General features: G+C 35.4%; 1 protein-coding gene across 2 annotated transcripts in view; it reads left to right on the forward strand.

The window, feature by feature from the left end:
- The first annotated feature begins 202 nt into the window (after positions 1 to 202).
- LOC124354583 (protein Wnt-5a-like) overlaps positions 203 to 21,097 on the forward strand; it is a 194,961-nt gene continuing 174,066 nt past the window's right edge. The window contains exon 1 of one of the 2 annotated variants that reach the window (XM_046805151.1): positions 203 to 512. In XM_046805151.1, the coding sequence (XP_046661107.1) occupies positions 418 to 512 (95 nt within the window). In that variant the 5' untranslated portion in view covers positions 203 to 417. Of the gene's footprint in view, positions 513 to 19,314; positions 19,831 to 21,097 lie in introns of those variants that run through there. The other variant, XM_046805150.1, reaches the window with a different exon arrangement.

Below are 21,097 nucleotides of genomic sequence, written 5' to 3' on the forward strand. Positions count from 1 at the left end.
ACTATCGTAAGATACGTTTTCACATCCTGGATGGGACGGGTACACGAAATATCAATAAACCTAAACGAAGTTGAGGTTAACAAAGAGGAAGTGTCAAACCTAATTTATCTCGGCGGTGGCGAGACCAGTCCTCTAGTGGCGGCACATTCTCTGGGCGGACACGGGAAACTACTCCGGAGTCGCGGGTCGTGGAGAGGGACCGCCCGTCCGCCAGTCTTGGAGCTGCCTCCGGGAGAGTCGGTCCGCAGTGTGCGCGAGAATTCGCGGAAATGTTCCGCGAGATATTTGAATTCGCGTATTTTATAATCTGCTAAAATTGATAAAGTTACATCCGACCATGAACAGCCGTTACAGCAAGAACAGATCTTTGTGTTGTGATTCCAATGTTGTGCAGTGATTTTGGATATTTTGATCAACATGTGGAGAGTTCTTTTCTTACTCATCCTTCTCTGGATAACCCCAGGGCTGGTTCCTTTACGAATGCGGTACAAGAAATTCAACGGAACCTGGATGTGAGTAATTTCTCTAAACCTTAGATTGTTTTTGGTTTTGTATTTTATTGATCCTATTATCAGTCTTTATTTGAAGAAGAATTAAAAGTTGGGTTGTCATATCAAGCATTTACCGTAAACTTTCGTAATGTTTCTTTTTTGAGAAAAACACTTTTTTAAATCTCAGTTTATTTGGTTTTGTGTCAATTTAAAGGAGAGCTAACTTTCGCACGACTTTAAAGAGCCAGCAGACTAGCGTCTCAGTAACACATTTGTTAGTACTGTCCGTTATATACGGTATAAACTCCTCTCTTCATACTGATCCTAACACAGGACTGCGGCCAGCGGGTGTTAACAGAACAATTAGGAATTGAATCAACAACATGGAAAATTAATAAATTGAACCATCAATAGGATAGTAAAAAATAAATTGCTAACTAAGCTGCAATAAACGAACCAAAAATAGAAAGAGATTAACAAGATACTCTCCAATACTGTAAGTTTACACGGATGCCGTGTTATGAGAGCCGTAATGCACGAAGTTAAAAGTGAAGTAGCAGCAGTAAATGTCGAGAATGAGCGTCATGGTGTGTACATTAGTTTTTAAGACAGTAATATGTTCAAATGCTATCTGTTAACTATTCAATCTACTTTCCAGTACTTTTCTGGTTTCTCTATTTTAGTTACTCAAAGATAAATGTAGTTTGAGTAGATCATGGTTAAGCGGTCCTAAACACACGTTGTGTTAATTATCAAAACCAGATTTTACACATAATAGAACTAAGAAAGCGTCTAATTATTGGATTGCCTAGAGTTCTAGCTCGGAAAATTTTATCACAATTCTCGGGACAGTCTCAACTGAATATTTTTAGGGAGCGGAAATCTCGGGCCCTACTCGAGATTCGAACACGGAACCGATTACTCAACTATCAGGGATAGTTTAAAATCTTTTTAAACCGCTTACTAACTTTTCCATTCCGCTATATAGCTGACCGCGTGAAGACTGTCAAGATAAATGTAATATGCGTTTCTATTACAATACCCTAGCAGAAACCCACACAGCACTTGGTAGGTTTATACCTACCATTGTGTTTTAGTGTAATTTTTAGTTCAGATTATTTATCATCACATTTAGTTTGATGTGTTTTACATTGTCTCTTAGGTATCGGTTATCTCGTTTAAGGTTTGTTTTATTTATTGTGCTGCTATAATAATATTGGTTTCTTCTTTCTATTGTTGCATTATTCATAAAAATATTCCATCTGGTTTCATCAGATAGTGTTATATAAATTGTAGTTGCATTAAAACCACAATAATTGTTGATCACTCCTATAATGTGTGTACTTAGAGCGAATCGATCAAGCTGAGCCGCCTTTTTTCTGGTCACTCTGACACAGCATGCCACTGACTATATCAATAGTGATGTGTTACATAACAAAGGTTTTGGGGGTTTCTTAAAACGTTGTTACAATTCAGTCGGAGATAGGTTAACATCACTACAATATATAACTATGAATGAGATGCCTTCATGACTGTAAGTTCTGATGTACTAATAAATTTGTGTGGTGATTTCTTAATACGTTTCGTAGATAGAATAGAGAAATACTAACAATCCAGTTAGAAATAATTATATATGTGAAAATATCAAATTTAAATAAAATATACTAAAATATTACCTGATAAATCAATATTTTAATCAAACTTGTTGGCATTGTTTTAATTATATCTTTGATAATATGTTTCTACAATACTAAAAACGTAATTTTCTAATAAAACTCGGTGTTTTAAAAAGTTAAGTTTTTATAATTAGCTATGAATAAATAAGAGATTTCGAGAGAGCAACTCAATTAAAATTATAACACTTGATTTAGTTTTGATAATTAGGAATATTTTATGAGACAAGTCAGAATTAAGTAAAGGAAACTTAGAGACGTATGAATAATTTTAAACTGTCGTATTTTATCCCAATAAATTTTATAATAACTATTTAATCAACTGTAATAATGTTTACTAATGTTAATGTTGTTTACTGTAAATGTTTTGAAAAGTCTTCAAAATTTCGAAAGGGAGAAAAACTCACATAAAATATTTTTACAACGCAGTTATTGAAATATCAGATATTAGATTTTGTTTATATAGCTTAAGTTTTCGGTAATAATGAACACATACATTTTTAATATGAGTAAAGACTGTTAGTACAATTAGACCTCTTTTAGTAGCGTAAAATAATTAACAAGCTGAGGCAATAAAGAGAGAAACCCCAATTAGTCACCTGTGTCAACTAATTAAGACGCCTTTGTGTGGGTTCGAGACACGAGTAGAGTAAGCTTTTAAACAATCAATTTTCACGTTTTTCTATTAAGATTTTATTTAATATTTTATTATATTTATGAAATATTATCCTTTACTGCCAACAAGCAAGCGTAAGTTCAATAATTAAAGCAGTCTCCGAGAAATTTTCATACATTTTATCAGAAAGAAAGATTTTCTATACAGTGCACACGGATTACCATAAATCTGGATTTAAAAATAAGAAAGTCCTAAAACAACATTTTAACAATGCTCTTCTTGGGAAGATTGAAGATAAACCTTGTTTAAAGAACTACATCCACTTGCCATACTACTCTCGTTACTGTCCTAATTCAATTTTAGTTTGCCGTATATACAAATCGATATGGTTTCCATATCAACAAACTTTCATCGGCTAACATTTCTGTCAATAATACGCAAGCATAATATTCCTATATACCGTACGTTGACTGATGAAATTAAGATCTTTATAATACTATTGAAGTTTATGCCCCCATTTAATATCGTTTATAACGACCTTCCGGGACTTTTACGACATCAACTTTAGTTGTTTTTAATATCCTTGAAACAACCTTTACGCGCTTCTTGTCTAAAAACTGACGGAGAACAACACACTGACATGCATTGGATGTTTCTTCATTAAAACTAATTAACATGTAATTGGAACGTGCGGTGTGAACGTATTTTTGTGAGAGTATAACTAGGATTCAATGCAGTACTTAAAGGGAGTTTACAATTATTGTGTACAAATCTATGGGTCACTCTTTAATTGTAAGTTCTGAGGCAAGGTTTGATTATCCTCAGAGTAAACTAAGAACTCAGGCTGTTTACGTCCTACATGGCTTACAAAGCCCTATCACACAAGGTATACAAAAACATGGGTGTCTTTAATAGTATTTTAGTATTTTAGGTGTACTTTTGCAATGTAGGTTGTTATTTAAAATTTGACTTTTCGCGTTTTTTAATTTATAAATATTTTATGATTTTTTAAATCAGAATATGTGGTAAAAAGTTACGCCACTCTACGAGTATATTTCCTTATAGAGTATGTAATAAATATCATACCAAAAATGGGTGTGCCTAGCAAGGGGGTTGACAGCATGATTAAAAACTAAATAAAAGACATTTTATCATACCTTGTTAAAAAGGATAAATATAATATTCGCCAGTTATTTTGCGCCTAAATGCTCAAGGTACTTTAAAGTAAGGGATCAGATGACATATGTTCCCATTTGAAAATGTTCAAAAATCATCTCCTACCCACTAAAAGTTGCCCTTTTGAACAAGATAACTTTTCCGGGTAAAACGTAATTTTAATGAATTCTCTGAGGTCAAAATGGGGCTGTTGAAACGAATTATGCAGCTCGGTTTGTTTAGCTGCTATACATACTACACGGATGGTCTGTAACAACCGTGTGAGTGAGTGTGTGTATGTGTACGAGTATATACAAGGTGTTTGAAAAGTCTGGGTACGTCTTAATATTTTACAAACCATAGCAGATAACATCTATAAACTTTGTACAGTGTCATATGGCTATGTAAACTATTTTTCCTTGCTATTACCATGACATGCCAACCATGGGGGGACGGCCCACAGAGGAAAACATGGAAATCTTAAATTAAAGCATGGGTCGAGTGATACCTCATTTGAAAGAGCTCACTTAGTAAAGTTGAATGCCGCAAACAGCATCTAAAAAGGTTTATCCAATCAGAAATGGCGGGTTGTTTTAGGTACACATTGTGAAGTACATTATACGCTGCCATTTCTGACTGGATCGTCGTATTCTGATGCGGTAGGCGGCGTTTCACTCTACTAACCGATGTGTTTTCACTGACTTTTTTAACTAGCAAATTATGTCATAAATTTATAACACAATAAATAAAACTAAAATGAATTCGTCGTCTTTATGTTTATGAATTAACATAGTTACACACTAGCAATGCTATTTTATTCACTATGTGAAAATACAATCTTAGAACAAAGTGTCATATATATGTATTTAGCTCAACCTCTTCCTGAAAATACTATATATATATATATATATATATATATATATATATATATATATATATATATATATTTGTATATAATATACATGATTCTACATACTCCAGACATAAAAATAAGGCTTCTTCTATTGTACATACTAACGATATACAGACAAATTATTGAGATAGCGTGCCTTATATTATGAGGGCTTTGGAGGGCTTCTGTATAAAAAAATGACACGCAAAAATGACATTTTAACTTTTATAGTGAGTTTTACAGGTTTATCTCAAAGGAACGAAAAATACTAATCTTATTTATAAAAAGTATAATTATTAACGCTTCGTCTATAACTTATTTATGGCAAAAATTAAAAATATTCTGAAATGTTTAATTTGTAATATACGTACGATACACATATACATTTTGTAAGAAAAGCATATAAGTCAAGTTCCAAATCCTGCCTTGTTAGTTGTATCGACAATTCACGTTTGAAGTCCGAGCCGTATGTTCCTTCCATTCATCCAAACAATAAAGCTAATCCCACATAATCTCCAAAACCTTCCAAATGTTCTTCCAAAAATATATGAACTATAATAGTTTAACCCTTAAATAGCTGACTTTATTTGTTTCTACCATTACATTTTTAAGATAATATTTAAATATTCTGTATTCAGCGTTGGACGGCATCAAATTTCAAAGTTTACGTTGTTAAAACAATTTATTTTGATCTTTGTAATATAAGTACCGTATATCCTAGAATTGTGTTACATGGAATCACATACACTCAGCATGTAACCTTAAGTTTCAGTTTATTATTTTTAAGTAAGTAAGCTTTAAAATTATTATACGTTTAATCTATTTATCCCTGTTTTATAAGCATTGTTTCAGTACTGATTGACATCAGTCCTCAACCCTCAAGTTCACATTTAGCAAAAAGCCTAACTACGGTTCTATAACTATATTCTATTCGGTAGTCCAGCAAAAGTCTCATCCAAAAACTGTAACTTTCTCCTTCTTTTCGTGCTAACAATAAAAATGCACATTCTCTCTAAAAAATATAATAACAAGACTACTTTATACTCAGTTGCATAAAATACCAAAGCATGTTATGCGAATTAATGGTAGGTAGGAAATAATTGCAACAAAAAGCTATGTAAGGGAGATCAAAGATCCAAAGTTAGGTCAAGGATAACGAGCTTGGCACCGGGCAGGTTCCTCGATTCCACCATGCCACGCCTTTCAGTAGCCGTGTTGCTCTTTGTCTGATCCACTGACAAACCAGAAGTTTGGTGTCACAGCCACTGCGTTACAGTTCTAATTAGAGTTTTTGTTTCCGTAGCTATATTATTAGCAAATAAGATTACTTCTGAATAGCCTGGTAGTCATCTCGCACCCTACAACCACGAGCGCAGAGGATTGGGATCAGCCCGGCAACTGCTGTTTCCGTCTCGTGTTATTAAGTAATATCTAAGACTCATGAGTAAGCAATGATCCGTCAACATTCCAGTGTATTATACATTGTTTTGTATAATTTTTTCGTCGCTGCCTACAAGCGTCTTTTTTATCAGTCGAATGTAAAGAAAATTAAACTGGGAAGAGTTATCTCACTAGATTTTATCTTCGCTGCGTAATTTTCAAAACTGTTAAGTGTAAAAATACCTAAGACCATCTACAACCAAGATCGAATGGAATGTTCATAGCTGACAGGCACAACTTACTTAGGCAAATGGGGGTTCGTACTTAAGAAGAGCTTCAGCGACTATGGACAATTGAAGCGTTGAGTTCGATTGAGAGAGAAAAACAAACAGGAGGGTGAGTGGGATTATAACTGGCCTCAAAACAGATCACGAGGCTGTCAGAAATATCTGAGATATTGTACTCTATGGTACTCTCGTCATGATTTCATCTTACGATCTAGAAGTAGCTGAAGATTATAGACTCTGCGTTGTCGTCCGGTGGCTTTCAGAATATTCCATTGACGCAACCGTCTCCCAGAAGCACCTCATCATAGATGTAACCAGTGTTGAGTTAAGGATTTATTCTCATCTATTCATTGTCAGTAATAGTTTATATAACTATCCTTGGTTGATGGTCTTTTGTCAAATTACGATAATTCTCCAATAAACGCTTGGGGCAAAAGACAAGGGGACTGGATTTAGTCGGTTTCCAGACAGTATCACGTCGGCTTAGGAGTACAGTATAGCATTATAACAGTATAGCATATATATATATATATATATATATATATATATATATATATATATATATATATATTCCGTATAACATGTAACATAAAAAGATGGGGATAAGCTGTAGAAAGAATGTTTAGAGTAATATACAAAGAGAAATTCCGATAGTTCGATGTGGAACCAATTAAGTCCGTTTGTTGTAACAGCCAATCAGTTTGTATGTAAAACTTGTATCCGTGATTTAGCCGCCCTTTAAGTACCATAAATGTTCTCTGTCTATCATGCTTTATAGATACCGGTTGATGCTGCCACTGCCACCGCGGTATGACAAGTTGTGTACGGTGGATGAGAAGTAGGTAGGTCAAGGATGATCTGATTAGCACTGCAGAGATCCCACGCTTCAGTGGCTGTATAACTCACTGTATGATGCCATATAGATACCGGTTGTTGGTGTCACTGCCACCGCGGTATGACAAGTTGTGTAAGGTGGATGAGAAGTAGGTAGGTCAAGGATGATCTGATTAGCACTGCAGAGATCCCACGCTTCAGTGGCTGTATAACTCACTGTCTGATGCCATATAGATACCGGTTGTTGGTGTCACTGCCACCGCGGTATGACAAGTTGTGTAAGGTGGATGAGAACATAGGTAGGTCAAGGATGATCTGATTAGCACTGCAGAGATCCCACGCTTCAGTGGCTGTATAACTCACTGTCTGATGCCATATAGATACCGGTTGTTGGTGTCACTGCCACCGCGGTATGGACAAGTTGTGTAAGGTGGATGAGAAGTAGGTAGGTCAAGGATGATCTGATTAGCACTGCAGAGATCCCACGCTTCAGTGGCTGTATAACTCACTGTATGATGCCATATAGATACCGGTTGTTGGTGTCACTGTCACCGTGGTATGGACAAGTTGTGTAAGGTGGATCAAATATACATAAGTAGGTCAAGGATGATCAGATTGGCACTGCAGAGATCCCACGCTTCAGTGGCTGTATAACTCGCTGTCTGATGCCATATAGATACCGGTTGTTGGTGTCACTGTCACCGTGGTATGGCCAAGTTGTGTAAGGTGGATGAAATATACATAAGTAGGTCAAGGATGATCAGATTGGCACTGCAGAGATCCCACGCTTCAGTGGCTGTATAACTCGCTGTCTGATGCCATATAGATACCGGTTGTTGGTGTCACTGCCACCGCGGTATGACAAGTTGTGTAAGGTGGATCAAATATACATAAGTAGGTCAAGGATGATCAGATTGGCACTGCAGAGATCCCACGCTTCAGTGGCTGTATAACTCACTGTCTGATGCCATATAGATCACCGGTTGTTGGTGTCACTGCCACCGCGGTATGACAAGTTGTGTAAGGTGGATGAGAAGTAGGTAGGTCAAGGATGATCAGATTGGCACTGCAGAGATCCCACGCTTCAGTGGCTGTATAAACTGATGCCATATATACCGGTTGATTGGTAGCACTGCCACCGCTTTAAGTACCATAAAGGTTCTCTGTCTATCTGTTCACTACAGAGATCCCACGCTTCAGTGGCTGTATAACTCACTGTCTGATGCCATATAGATACCGGTTGTTGGTGTCACTGCCACCGCGGTATGACAAGTTTTGTACGGTGGATGAGAAGTAGGTAGGTCAAGGATGATCAGATTGGCACTGCAGAGATCCCACGCTTCAGTGGCTGTATAACTCGCTGTCTGATGCCATATAGATACCGGTTGTTGGTGTCACTGTCACCGTGGTATGGCCAAGTCGTGTAAGGTGGATCAAATATACATAAGTAGGTCAAGGATGATCAGATTAGCACTGCAGAGATCCCACGCTTCAGTGGCTGTATAACTCGCTGTCTGATGCCATATAGATACCGGTTGTTGGTGTCACTGTCACCGTGGTATGGCCAAGTCGTGTAAGGTGGATCAAATATACATAAGTAGGTCAAGGATGATCAGATTAGCACTGCAGAGATCCCACGCTTCAGTGGCTGTATAACTCGCTGTCTGATGCCATATAGATACCGGTTGTTGGTGTCACTGTCACCGTGGTATGGCCAAGTCGTGTAAGGTGGATCAAATATACATAAGTAGGTCAAGGATGATCAGATTGGCACTGCAGAGATCCCACGCTTCAGTGGCTGTATAACTCGCTGTCTGATGCCATATAGATACCGGTTGTTGGTGTCACTGCCACCGCGGTATGACAAGTTTTGTAACGGTGGATGAGAAGTAGGTAGGTCAAGGATGATCTGATTAGCACTGCAGAGATCCCACGCTTCAGTGGCTGTATAACTCGCTGTCTGATGCCATATAGATACCGGTTGTTGGTGTCACTGTCACCGTGGTATGGCCAAGTCGTGTAAGGTGGATCAAATATACATAAGTAGGTCAAGGATGATCAGATTGGCACTGCAGAGATCCCACGCTTCAGTGGCTGTATAACTCGCTGTCTGATGCCATATAGATACCGGTTGTTGGTGTCACTGTCACCGTGGTATGGCCAAGTCGTGTAAGGTGGATCAAATATACATAAGTAGGTCAAGGATGATCAGATTGGCACTGCAGAGATCCCACGCTTCAGTGGCTGTATAACTCGCTGTCTGATGCCATATAGATACCGGTTGTTGGTGTCACTGTCACCGCGGTATGGTCGGTCTTCGTGCTTCATTAGTAGCCTGTTAAGATCTGTCGCTGCAAAGACTCAATATGCATTAAAATTATACACATTAATCCAATGCAAATTTACAATTACATTGACCGTTACATTAAGATTACATAAATAACAGATTATACTGTCAAAAGCTGTACTAATATATTTTTATATAGTTTTAGATCATGCACATATGATGTTCTATTTCCATTCTTGTAAAAGTGATAAGAATTTATATTTTATGCAAAGAGGAGGCAAATCGCCAGTTATCTATATAAATAAAAATGAATTTCCGTTCGTTAGTCTCGCTAAAACTCGAGAACGGCTGAACCGATTTGGCTAAATTTGGTCTTGAAATGTTCGTGGAAGTCCAAGGAAGGTTTAAACGTTGAGAAAATATAACAATATTGCAAGGAAAATACTAAAAACGACAATCTGATTTTCCTATACAAATTGTTCCTTACCTGTCAAACGATTGATGTTCATGTTTAACTAAATTTAATTTAACAGCTGTAGCAAATACAATAATGACGAAGTGTCTCAGTATCATATGTTTCCTTACTACTGCATGCAATTTTGGGTAAAAAAAAAGCTGTCGCCATTATAGGTTAACATTATTAGTGCAAGAAAACATAATTATTAGATACTGCTTACAATGCCGAGAAGAAAACGACCTAACATAGGTCGTCGAAGTAGATCGAATTTGCGGCGAGCTACCTCACGCGCTAATCGCACTGATGACCAGCAAGAGACTGATAATGATAACAGTCGTATTGGTATGGTACATTTGCGTTCTACAGTAAATCAGGATGAAGTGGATAGACAAAGAATTCAACGAGTTCGGGCACATCGATCACAACAGCAGCGAGCCCCGGAAAAGGAAATTGACCGATTCCGCAAACGCAATGCTCCTGTTAAGCTGGAACGAGCAGCATTCTCCTACGATCCAGAAATCGATTATAGTGCCGACAAATCAAATTAAACATATATTGATCAGTCTTTATGGTAAGAAACATATTTTCTTAAATTTCTCGGCACTTGAATCTTTAAACAATATAACTTTCGAATGATGAGGGTTTAAAATTAAATGTTAAACTCCACCTCTATATCAAAATTATTTATAAACCCGGCTTGCTAATGATGTCTTCACTTTGCTCGCTAGGACCTGACGGTGTGGCGGGAGACCTCTGTGACTCGGACAAGTCTGGCAGAGTCAGAATATTGCTGATGTTGTGCTCCTGATTTTCTTCTATCTCATCCAAATATTTTAATTCTTCACCAGTTAAATTAAGTTCTGAAAATGTTATTCCTTCAGATGATGATGATGATGATAGCATTGTTGAGACGAACTTCGGTTTTGATAACAATATTGATGTTTCACTTGATTGTTTTGTTCCTTGGCCCTGTTAATTCTTATTATGCGGCTCAAATTGTGACCGCATTTGATACAAAAGTTGAAAGTATCAGCGGTTATTGTCAAACATTCGTCGCATCTTAACAATTTTTTAGTGCAACTGGGACAGGTAGTTGTTTTATTCTGCCGTTCTATCCACTTTTTGCCAAAGGGACAATACATTGTAAAAGTTCTTCTTCTATAAAAACAAATCAATCAATCAATTTAAAGGAAAGTGACTATCACGTTACAAAGGAATTCAGCCAATTAAGTATAAAAACAAAGCGATCTGAAAGAAATTTAAAACAACTTTTTAAAGACACCTTTACAGTATGTTTATTTTTATTAATTATTGTGGCATTGTTCAACAGCTGCGGTGTAGAAGGCGCTGTATTCATAGAATTTTGAACAGTTCTAAGATGCCATAGCATGGCCTACACTATGATGATGATGCCTTTATAAAGTTACCGGTTCTGCAATACATAATTAGGGTTTAAATTAATATGGTTTATGTTAAGAGTTAAGTGAAACGAAGTTCACCGGGTCAGCTAGTATATGATACATTTAGCAATTATACAATCTAACCTTAAAGTTTTTCAGAATCTAACATCAGTAACTCAGAATTGTAATTTACTTCCAACTATCGGGCAAGGATGGAAAATCATTTTTAAGGATATGTTTTACTTTGCAAGACTCCTATGTACTTTGCTTTTAGGAACTGGCCAATTGACAAAAGATTATATTTTTGCTTGATAGTGGCCGGTTTGAAGTTTAAATCGTCGATCTAAACATGTAAATATTAGATTATCACATTTAATAATTTAATTTAATTTTTCAAGAATGTTTGTATAAGACAGCAATAAATCTAGCTTCTAAGGAATGCTTCATATAGTTTCTATTATGGAAATATTCTTTGAATTTGTTAGTAATAGTCTGTTTTAAAATTTAGAAAATCACCTATTTACGCCATCAATTGTTTTCCTCTATCTCTTAAGGCCATCTTGTAATATATACTAGTGAAATACACATATATGCTACCAGTTCCTACGTCAAAATCAAATTATCGTATAAATTAAGGATATCAGGTTGTGGCATTCAGTAGTTTAGAGTACTTCCACGTTGTGTACGTTTTATTACAAACCAAATTGTACTGTGCATTCTGTTTCGCACAACTTTCATTTTAATCCACTGTAATTGGGACGTTCCATTAGATTAGACGTTGATAAAACTGCGTCCCAACCTTTCTAGTTGTGCCAACAAGCAATCAATCATAGGGATTGAAACAAAAATCAAGCCAAGGATTGCGGCATTGTACCCTAGCAAACATGTTAATAAGGTATCTCAATTACTTAATTTCGGAACTTTCTTTTTTAACACTCCCACTTCATTCATAAATCATTGATTACATAAGTCTCTAATATAGGACTTTTAATAGTTTTGAGGCTAGGATCTATTTTTGAAGTCCAGTTTCTTATTTCAAACTAACTTTCTCCTTCGATGTCAAGTTGTACACATCATTGATAAAAAGGGTAGTTTTCCATTTACAACTGGTTTTAGAGCAGCCTACTAAAAATGCAGGCATGTTGTTATTCTTACTTTATTCAGATAGAGGAAAATCGTAGGAGTTCTATGCAAGCTACCACCTGTGATTAGTAATATTTCTCGAGTTTTTCCAAGAAACAACCGACCTTACCGAACTTCAAAACTAGATATACTCACATATTTTAATCATAGCACTCATATTTAGTTTGGACTAAGTCGGTCTCCTAACTCAGTTGATTATTGATAACAGACTGTAGTGGCCTACGCCCAAATCCGCAAGGAGCCTTACAAGCAGATCAAGCGCTTCGTTAAACAGACTGGGAGTGTACGGTGGACACACAATAGGTATTGACTTACAACAGAGAACTGCGATTTGCATATAATCGTCAGATCTGCGGAGCTCCGATCCGATACTATCTGTCTAGCTACTGTTCTCTCTTCAGCTGTCCTGTCTCAGCTTTCCCATTGTCAGTCTCTGGACTCCAGGACCTTCTCCAGTCCAGAGACCGGACAAGTAGCCTTTGGAGCTCTTGCTGATAACATTGTTTAAGTGGACGGCAGTTGGTACATTCATTCTGAAGTTATGTGCTAGCTAAGACTTGTGGTGCGGTCAGGCAAGTCAGGTTTTGAAGGGTTATTTGAAGTTAGGTCGTTTTATAATCGAGTTTCCGTGTAATGAATGAGTCCGCACTACATATCCCTAAGTGTCCTTCAGGACGTGGGCACTGTGTTATTAGAATTTGACGTTTGGAGCCTTGTACACATGTCCTGATGGTCTTACGTCTATGAAGAGAACTTGGTCTTGTACACGGGACTTCGGCAACTATCATAACTGTAATCCCCATGGTTTGGACCCCACTTAAAACTACAGAATTTTTGCTCGTTCGCTATTGGTTGCTTTGCTGTTAAGCGTATTTGCGTATTAATTAAGAGTATTTGCATAAAACAGGCTATCGCACCTTGTAACAAGGATACAGCCCACTTATCTATTATGACTGGTGAATGCACTAATGAAGCTCAAATTTACTCATATTTACCGTTACAACGTCATCTAAATGTGATAATTAGAACAACTCTGCAATCTGTCTAGCTATTACCGAGAAATATTGTTACTCTGTAATAGCAAATACAAACGTGTAATATTATACTTGTAATTTTGAGTAACTACAAACGTGTAGTTTTGTCTTCCTTCCTCTATTACCAAAATGAAGTTATATTTACGCTCCTGACGTAAAATTCTTTCAAAATATTTAAGAATATTCGATTTCTATTGTTAGAATTTAATTTTCTTAATATGCCGCTTTAATATTTTATAAACTTGTACAGCATATTGTCACTGAACATTAGCATTAGAGAAGAGGAGCACAATCCTAATCTCTCCACTTGCTTCCAAACCTTACTTATTATCAGACACCTCTATTATAATGGTTTGTGATTAATCTTAGAACCAGATATAGATGGTGGTATATTAAATTTTAAATATTACCGATGATTATCCATTGTTTAATGTCTTGTGAAAATCTTCTTCGTGTAAGTTTTAAACCGAATTGTTTTTAAAATTTTTGTTAGTTTAAACACAATAACAGATCCTGCGTTTTGAGTATGTTACGGGATTGTTTTGGTAAATCTGTCGAAGTAGCTCTTCTAGTGGACGTTCCTCCTAAACCACGTAACTTGTCCGATTTTTGTAAACCCCATTAATAGTTATGTACGCAAAATCAGTCAGTTGGTAGGAAAATGTGTTTGTATAGTAGAAAATCGTATGTAAGAGTGTATGTACTTCTGAACTAACCTGAAAGTTACTCTCAATTGACCAGTTCCTAAAAGGAAAGAAATAAACCCATAGATTATACAGACTTTTCACAAAAATAAACAATTGATTGTGTTTATATTTCCTTAGGCCTAATACACGCAACATTATATTACCTTAAAATGAGGGAGACGAAATGTAAAATAAACAAATACGGTTTATCTTAAAACTTCGAATGCACTTTTGTGCATTTCTGTAATTGCAGCGGTAATTATAAATTATAATATTTTGTAAGTTGTTGGGTCACTGAAAATTTGAAATTATTGTATTAAAAGTGTATAGGCTCTTAATAAATAAACAATTATTTAATTTCAACAAGTAACGTCAGTCTCGGAGCCAAGCTCTTCCTTACATTGTATAGGCACAAAACCTTATTTTTCTAGAAGTCGATTGAGAAATTCCACCTAAGAAAGAAATCAACCATGAGTCACGCTAGTTTTGGTGGAGATCGAAATGTGAGGGCATCGAAAGAGTTAGAAATATTAAATAATAATTTATTTCAAACATCATATTTTTCTTAGGTCGAAACACTTAAACCAACTGTCAGACACTTAAACAAGTGTTACTTTAGCGTCAACTAACCACATATAACAGACAATTAAAGTAGTGACTTTTGTCCTTTTATATAGTCATCTGCCCATGCCATATCTATCATTTATGTGTTTGATGGTCGGTTTTAGGTGTATGAAGCTAGGAAAATATAATCTGTAAAAAATTTAGTTTGAAGTTCTCAACCCTTTCGACACTCTTTCATTTCGACCTCCAACGATATTAGCGTGACTGACGAACGAATTCTTTATTAGGATATATTCCTCTATCGTTTGCAAGGAACCCGAGGTTTTGTGCTTGTACAGTGCCATTTGGCTCTCGGCCCCTAGACCGTATTGTATAATCAGTATTAACAATCACAAAACTTACAATTGTGTTGTTCCTCGCTCCGATAATCCATTCCGACTATAGTGGAGATGATTAGATTTGATATTAGAGTGAATCAAGGCGTTCCACTCGTGTCCACCCACGCCACCTTGTGTTATGAGTCTCTGCTATCCTCTCCTACATTGTCATGTCAGGAGGAGACAAGAGTGTGGGCCGGCAGAGGTAATCCTGCTGGGCGACATGTCGTCCTGTCGCTAAGCCGCTTTCCTCCGCCCGGCCACGGCTATGTTGTCAATTAACTCCGACAATTTGCTAGTTGATAGGTTTAAATTATTGTGAAACCGTGGCAATTGCTTGTTCCGCACTCCACTAAACCTGTGGACCGCAACCCAGGAGAGCAAATGAGTGTTTTTATTCACGTCACCACAGATTTTATGGAGTACAGTATTGTCAGTACAGTTTCGTATTTACAATTTGAGATACTTATTTCTTGATTCAGTAATTTTATTTAAATATTCTGATTTCAAACGCTCGATGACCAAGTTAAAAATAAATGTAGCTTAAATAATAAATTGAAAATAATAATTGTTTCCCTTGTTTTCCTAGTGGAAGCTAGTGGAATTTAAAACATCTTTTTAATGGCCCATAGATAGGTGTTGTGAAAAATGGGCGTATATGTTCCATGTAATGTCTTTTAAAATCGATTGGCTCTTGTGTTAACTCAGTAATAAAAAGAACCTGCAATTTAGTATGAGTTCCAAACCACCATTATTGGAGAAATGACTTAAGAGATTTAATATACAAAAGTTGTGTTAGCTGTACATTTAAGTATTATGCACTATATTATATATACACACGGACCGAGTAAATTCATCTAGAGAGGTTTTGTGAGCATGGGTTTGGGTGACATTTTGACTTGGGAGGATGAATACAGTGTCTCAAGTTCTTTAAGACAGATACTTAATATAGTAAAGAAGTGATATAATATATATTAGTTTAATAATATTATGTAATAATTTATATTATATTGTAAAATATTACATAATATAATATTAGTATACTAATATATATTACATCACTTCTTTACTACATTATCTGTCTTAACCGACTCACTGTGTTCATTTTCCCAAGTCTCACTGTCTCCAAACCCATGCTCACCAAACCTCTCTAGATGAAAATTTACTCTGTCTGTGTGTTGTATGCTGACTTGGTGCCAGCTCGAGAATATCGTATGCGAAAATAGAGAGCTAAAAGGTCACACGTAGTAGACGTATTTAATTAATTAAAGTGTATAAAATAGGTGCTTATTATTTAGGCATAATAGAACATTATAGAAACAAGTAAAATTATTCCTTTCTTAAAAATTATCGGAATAAATATAACTAGTCGTGAAGTTTATAAAAGCTTTATTTAACTAAGTTTGTTAATATAATAATACGTTATTTGCTATTCCAGGCAATAGCAGATTTTCCTACTAATTTAGTATAGCATTATATTCAATACTATGCAATTAATTATTCAGCATCGTTAAAGCTTTTGTCAAGATTTTATGAGGCTCTCAGTTGGCGATATACTATTTTTGCCATGTGTCACATGATTATGAGAAAAACTTTAAATATGAATTTTGTTGGGTAGTCCAAAATTCCTTTTTAACACATGAATGATTCTCACAATGTCTTATACTTAATTTAGATTTGAGTACTGATTCTTCATAGACGGTCATATGATAAAGACCGTACTGAATTCCATACTGAATTTGTATATTTTACCTAAAGCAGTTCTCAAAATGCATACCAAAAAAGTAACAGTGATTTTAATTAATTCTGCCTGTCAGTTGGTATGTTATAATAATGTTACATCTTCTCACCGGTGGGCAATGCAACTACTTTCATTGTGTGTTACCATGTTTGCTCGCAAAAAGATGATTATTAAATAGGTATTCATAACTTGTCCTATAATTTCTCCAATTGCGTTTGACAATAACATCAGCCCAGTGGTGCAAAGTTAGACTATTTCAGACTGTATAAGTTTTTGAAATGACAAATATTTATTCGAACAGGCAAAGTTTGATCCACGTGGTCCTTTCTTTATTCCTTTCCAAATTTACCCCGCATTTAAATAAAAATACATACACCATAATAAACAGTCAATAAACTAAAAAGTATCATTCAATTTCTGTACGTGACATTATTTCAATAAATAGGTCTCATCTACACATAAATACAACACACAATTATTCAAACACGAATATATCAGCAATAGCATAGTTCAGGGCATCTAAAATAAGCCATTCATCTGCTCTATGCCATCTTCAAAGTAGCAGCAAACAATAGACGATATGCACTGGTGGTTGGTAGGAAGGGAATTTCACAAACATTAAGCAAAAACTATAGAAGATTTGACCAAAACTGCAGTCCGGTGTTGAGACATACACTAATCATGTGAGGGGGAGTGATTACGTTTAGAACTTTCACGATGAAATTAATTTTAAATTATTAACAAAATGTTTTGAAAATCTTGTATTTAGAGTAAAAAAATATATCAACATTTTAACTAATCGCTAATTTAAATTTTGGCTACGGGGTGTTGTGCAACGAGACAGTTTTAGTTGCAGAGTTGGGGATACCTCCCGATACGGATGAATGAACTCAGTACGCTTTGTAAATGTACACTTTGTCATTCAGAATAGCACGTGCAGAACTCCGTACAGGAAGTAAGAAGCTGACAGTATTGCAGTATATTGTGATCGTAGAATTCTTTTAAAGTCAATAAATAATACATCTCAATTAGCTCTTCAAGAATATTAGGTTTTGCCACTGATGGAAGGTATGGGGTGTGGAGTCAAGAATTGTTCTCCATACAATTAACGATCTAACGAATTACTATAAATATCTCGAAGTTATTAGATGTCTTACAATCCATAGATCGAAATGCACCAGCATATAACTCATTCTTATCTGTGTTTTATGCAAAATTTTAAGACTTCAGATGATATCTTTCTTGATATATTTTGCGCAGAGTTACTTAGACTACAAAGTGTTACTAAATCATATGTTAAAATATTACATGATTGTGTTCTGTTTGTTTACAGACAGAAATGAACTTTTTCCACCTATCGAGTGATAGAATTCGCTAACACTCAGCTAATGATTATATTAATATTGTATATGACTGTGTACCGTATCCTGAAATTGTGGACTGTGAATATTTATTGTTAAATAAATGTAACGATAATTTGAGCTCGGCCCAAAGGAGAGAATTAGTAAGTGTATCTGCACTTGTTTTAGCCATTGTTTACTCAAAAAAGTGGCGTTTTAAAAATGGTACAATGCAATTTTGAATCACAAACGTACAGTGACTATAATTTTTAATCCTATTAACAAATTTAAAACTATAATTCCTTCTACGTGTGGTCATAAAAAGATTAATACTATTTACTAATTTCCCTCCGTCAAGGGATTGCTCCAGCACTAAAAGCACCCTTAAGCGTGCGTGTGATTACTCGGCTACGTGTGTCATAACGTCTACCAAACTGTGTCAAAAGCACGCTCCAAAAGGTGTCTGAACTTCTTTTGGAGATATGAACAATCGTCAAAATGAATAGATCAAATGTCAGCGTGATAGCTAGAATTGGATCATTCATCGACTGTTTGCTACATTAGATTATGTGGAGTTTATTTTTTAATAAGGATGATTATAAATTCAATTATTTCATCCCCTACTGAACTTATTCAACAATGATTACACACATTTTCAAAAATACACCCTTTTTGTTACTTCTTTAAGTTGAAAAAAACTTAACAACCAATACAATTTATTTCAATGAAAATTCGTTTGGAAGATCGCAACCGCATCTAGGCCGGATATGCATACGGATGGCGGCTAGAAACCGAAACGCCTTCCAGATTGTAGGTTATAAATTCAATTCATTAGGATTTCCGAATTGATTGGACCGCAGTAAATAAAAGCCAGGTGGTCCGCGGGAAGAGAGAAGAAGAAAAACAAGCGCGGGGAGCATGGGCCGAGCCAAGCGTTCAGTTGCGCGGCGACCACCGCCAGGAGAGCACGTAGTTGTATTGTCTAGAGACGTGTTCCTACGCGCTCCCATCACGTAGTCGAAACTGGCAGAAAATTACAAAGAATTTCCTACAGTCTTTAATAAATGACTGAATATGCATACATACATCATGTACTAATATTTCAATTTATAATTTAGTATAAATAAATAACAAATTAATTTATGTGTCAATATAACCTTTTGAATATTTAATATTTAAATTATATATTGACATTTTAATATTGAATGATATGAAATAATTTTTCTGAGCATTTCTCCAACTTGTTTATCGACTAGACGGTTTTCATACTTGAATTAGTTCAATTGTGGAGTATACTAAGCTTATTGCGTGTATTTTAGCGTTCTGTGTTAGTGTTGTGGGTTCGGACATGTGATAACGATTATTTGGAATAAAGATGTGGACGATATTTTGGTGCTCGTGGATTCTTCTGGTGTTTTCCACGCTGGTGTCTGCAACACTCGCTGTTACTGAACCTCACTTTGGGAGTTGGATGTAAGTAAAACTGTATCCAATCGTTCCTTGTTCTATTTTGTAGATTCAAATTTGTTATAACCAAAACGATGCATTCTGTCTAACTCTTGTTATTTTTCGATACGATTACGACGAAAAATTGTCGGTGGTTAGTAAATAGCTTTCAGTAAAAATACATGAAATTTTATTTATGAACATTTTAATGTTATACAACACATTCGATTTTATATCGTTCACACACAAAAAACACTCATATAGAATTATGTTGTCGATTTCAACAATTATTCATTTATAATAACTTTGAGTAAGGATTTGATCAATGTAGTTTTATGTGGTATTCGAATGTGAGGAGGGGGCCAGGACAACCTGTGTACGGCAGTGTAACAAGTACAAAGACATTCCAAGAATGTCGTGAAACTTGAACTACAAAAGGGGACTAAGACGTTGGCTTTAATGTTATATTTGACGAAAAATCATTTGCCCTTAAATGTGAAATTAGGTACGTAGGCTCTTGACAAGAAGATTCAATATCTTGCTTAATGTTACCACATTGATCCAAATTGGCTCAAATAAGGAATACAAGGAAACAGTTCATTAAAATTCAAAAGTACATATTTCTACTTCATCAAACTATAGTTTGGCTTTTTCTATACCTGTGAGTTTAACGCACTAACGGTCCAAACAACAAATAATTTTGAAAATAAATTAGTTTTAAACGTTGGACCAATATTATTTAGTAGCGAGTCTTCAGAATCCTACTGTTATTCTGTATACAAATCCGAATATGCTCGTCGTTTTTGAAGAAGGCAAAGTATTTTTTATTTTTTTTTTAACCGATGCCCACAATTTATAGAACATATGTTGAAAAAGTTTGTTAAACAACTTTTATGCAGAGTAAGAACACTTTAGAATGCGTAGTATACTTTGCAACATAATTAAAGTATTTTGGGAAAATGAAATGACATAAAACAGGCCAAGAACGTTTTAGAAATGGAATTTTAATTTCAACATAATTTATTGAACCACGTGTTAAAGATAATCTCTTATGATCAATTAGAATTATTCATCTATATTATCGAGAAACAATATCAAAGATCAGTTGAAGTATGTTGAGGAATTATGTGAATATCTTGCTTTGGCCATTTACTCTTCCCATCCGTATTAAAGATTTTTCTTTAATACGATAATTAAGGGCGTAGCTTTCACTAATTTCGAGTATTAACGTTTCACAAGCTAAGTAACTAGTACTTGTAGAATACATTTCGATTCAAGTTTTTATGAAGCGTAG

The sequence above is a fragment of the Homalodisca vitripennis genome, chromosome 2, assembly GCF_021130785.1.
Source record: "Homalodisca vitripennis isolate AUS2020 chromosome 2, UT_GWSS_2.1, whole genome shotgun sequence".
In the NCBI taxonomy this organism is placed as follows: Eukaryota; Metazoa; Arthropoda; class Insecta; order Hemiptera; family Cicadellidae; genus Homalodisca; species Homalodisca vitripennis.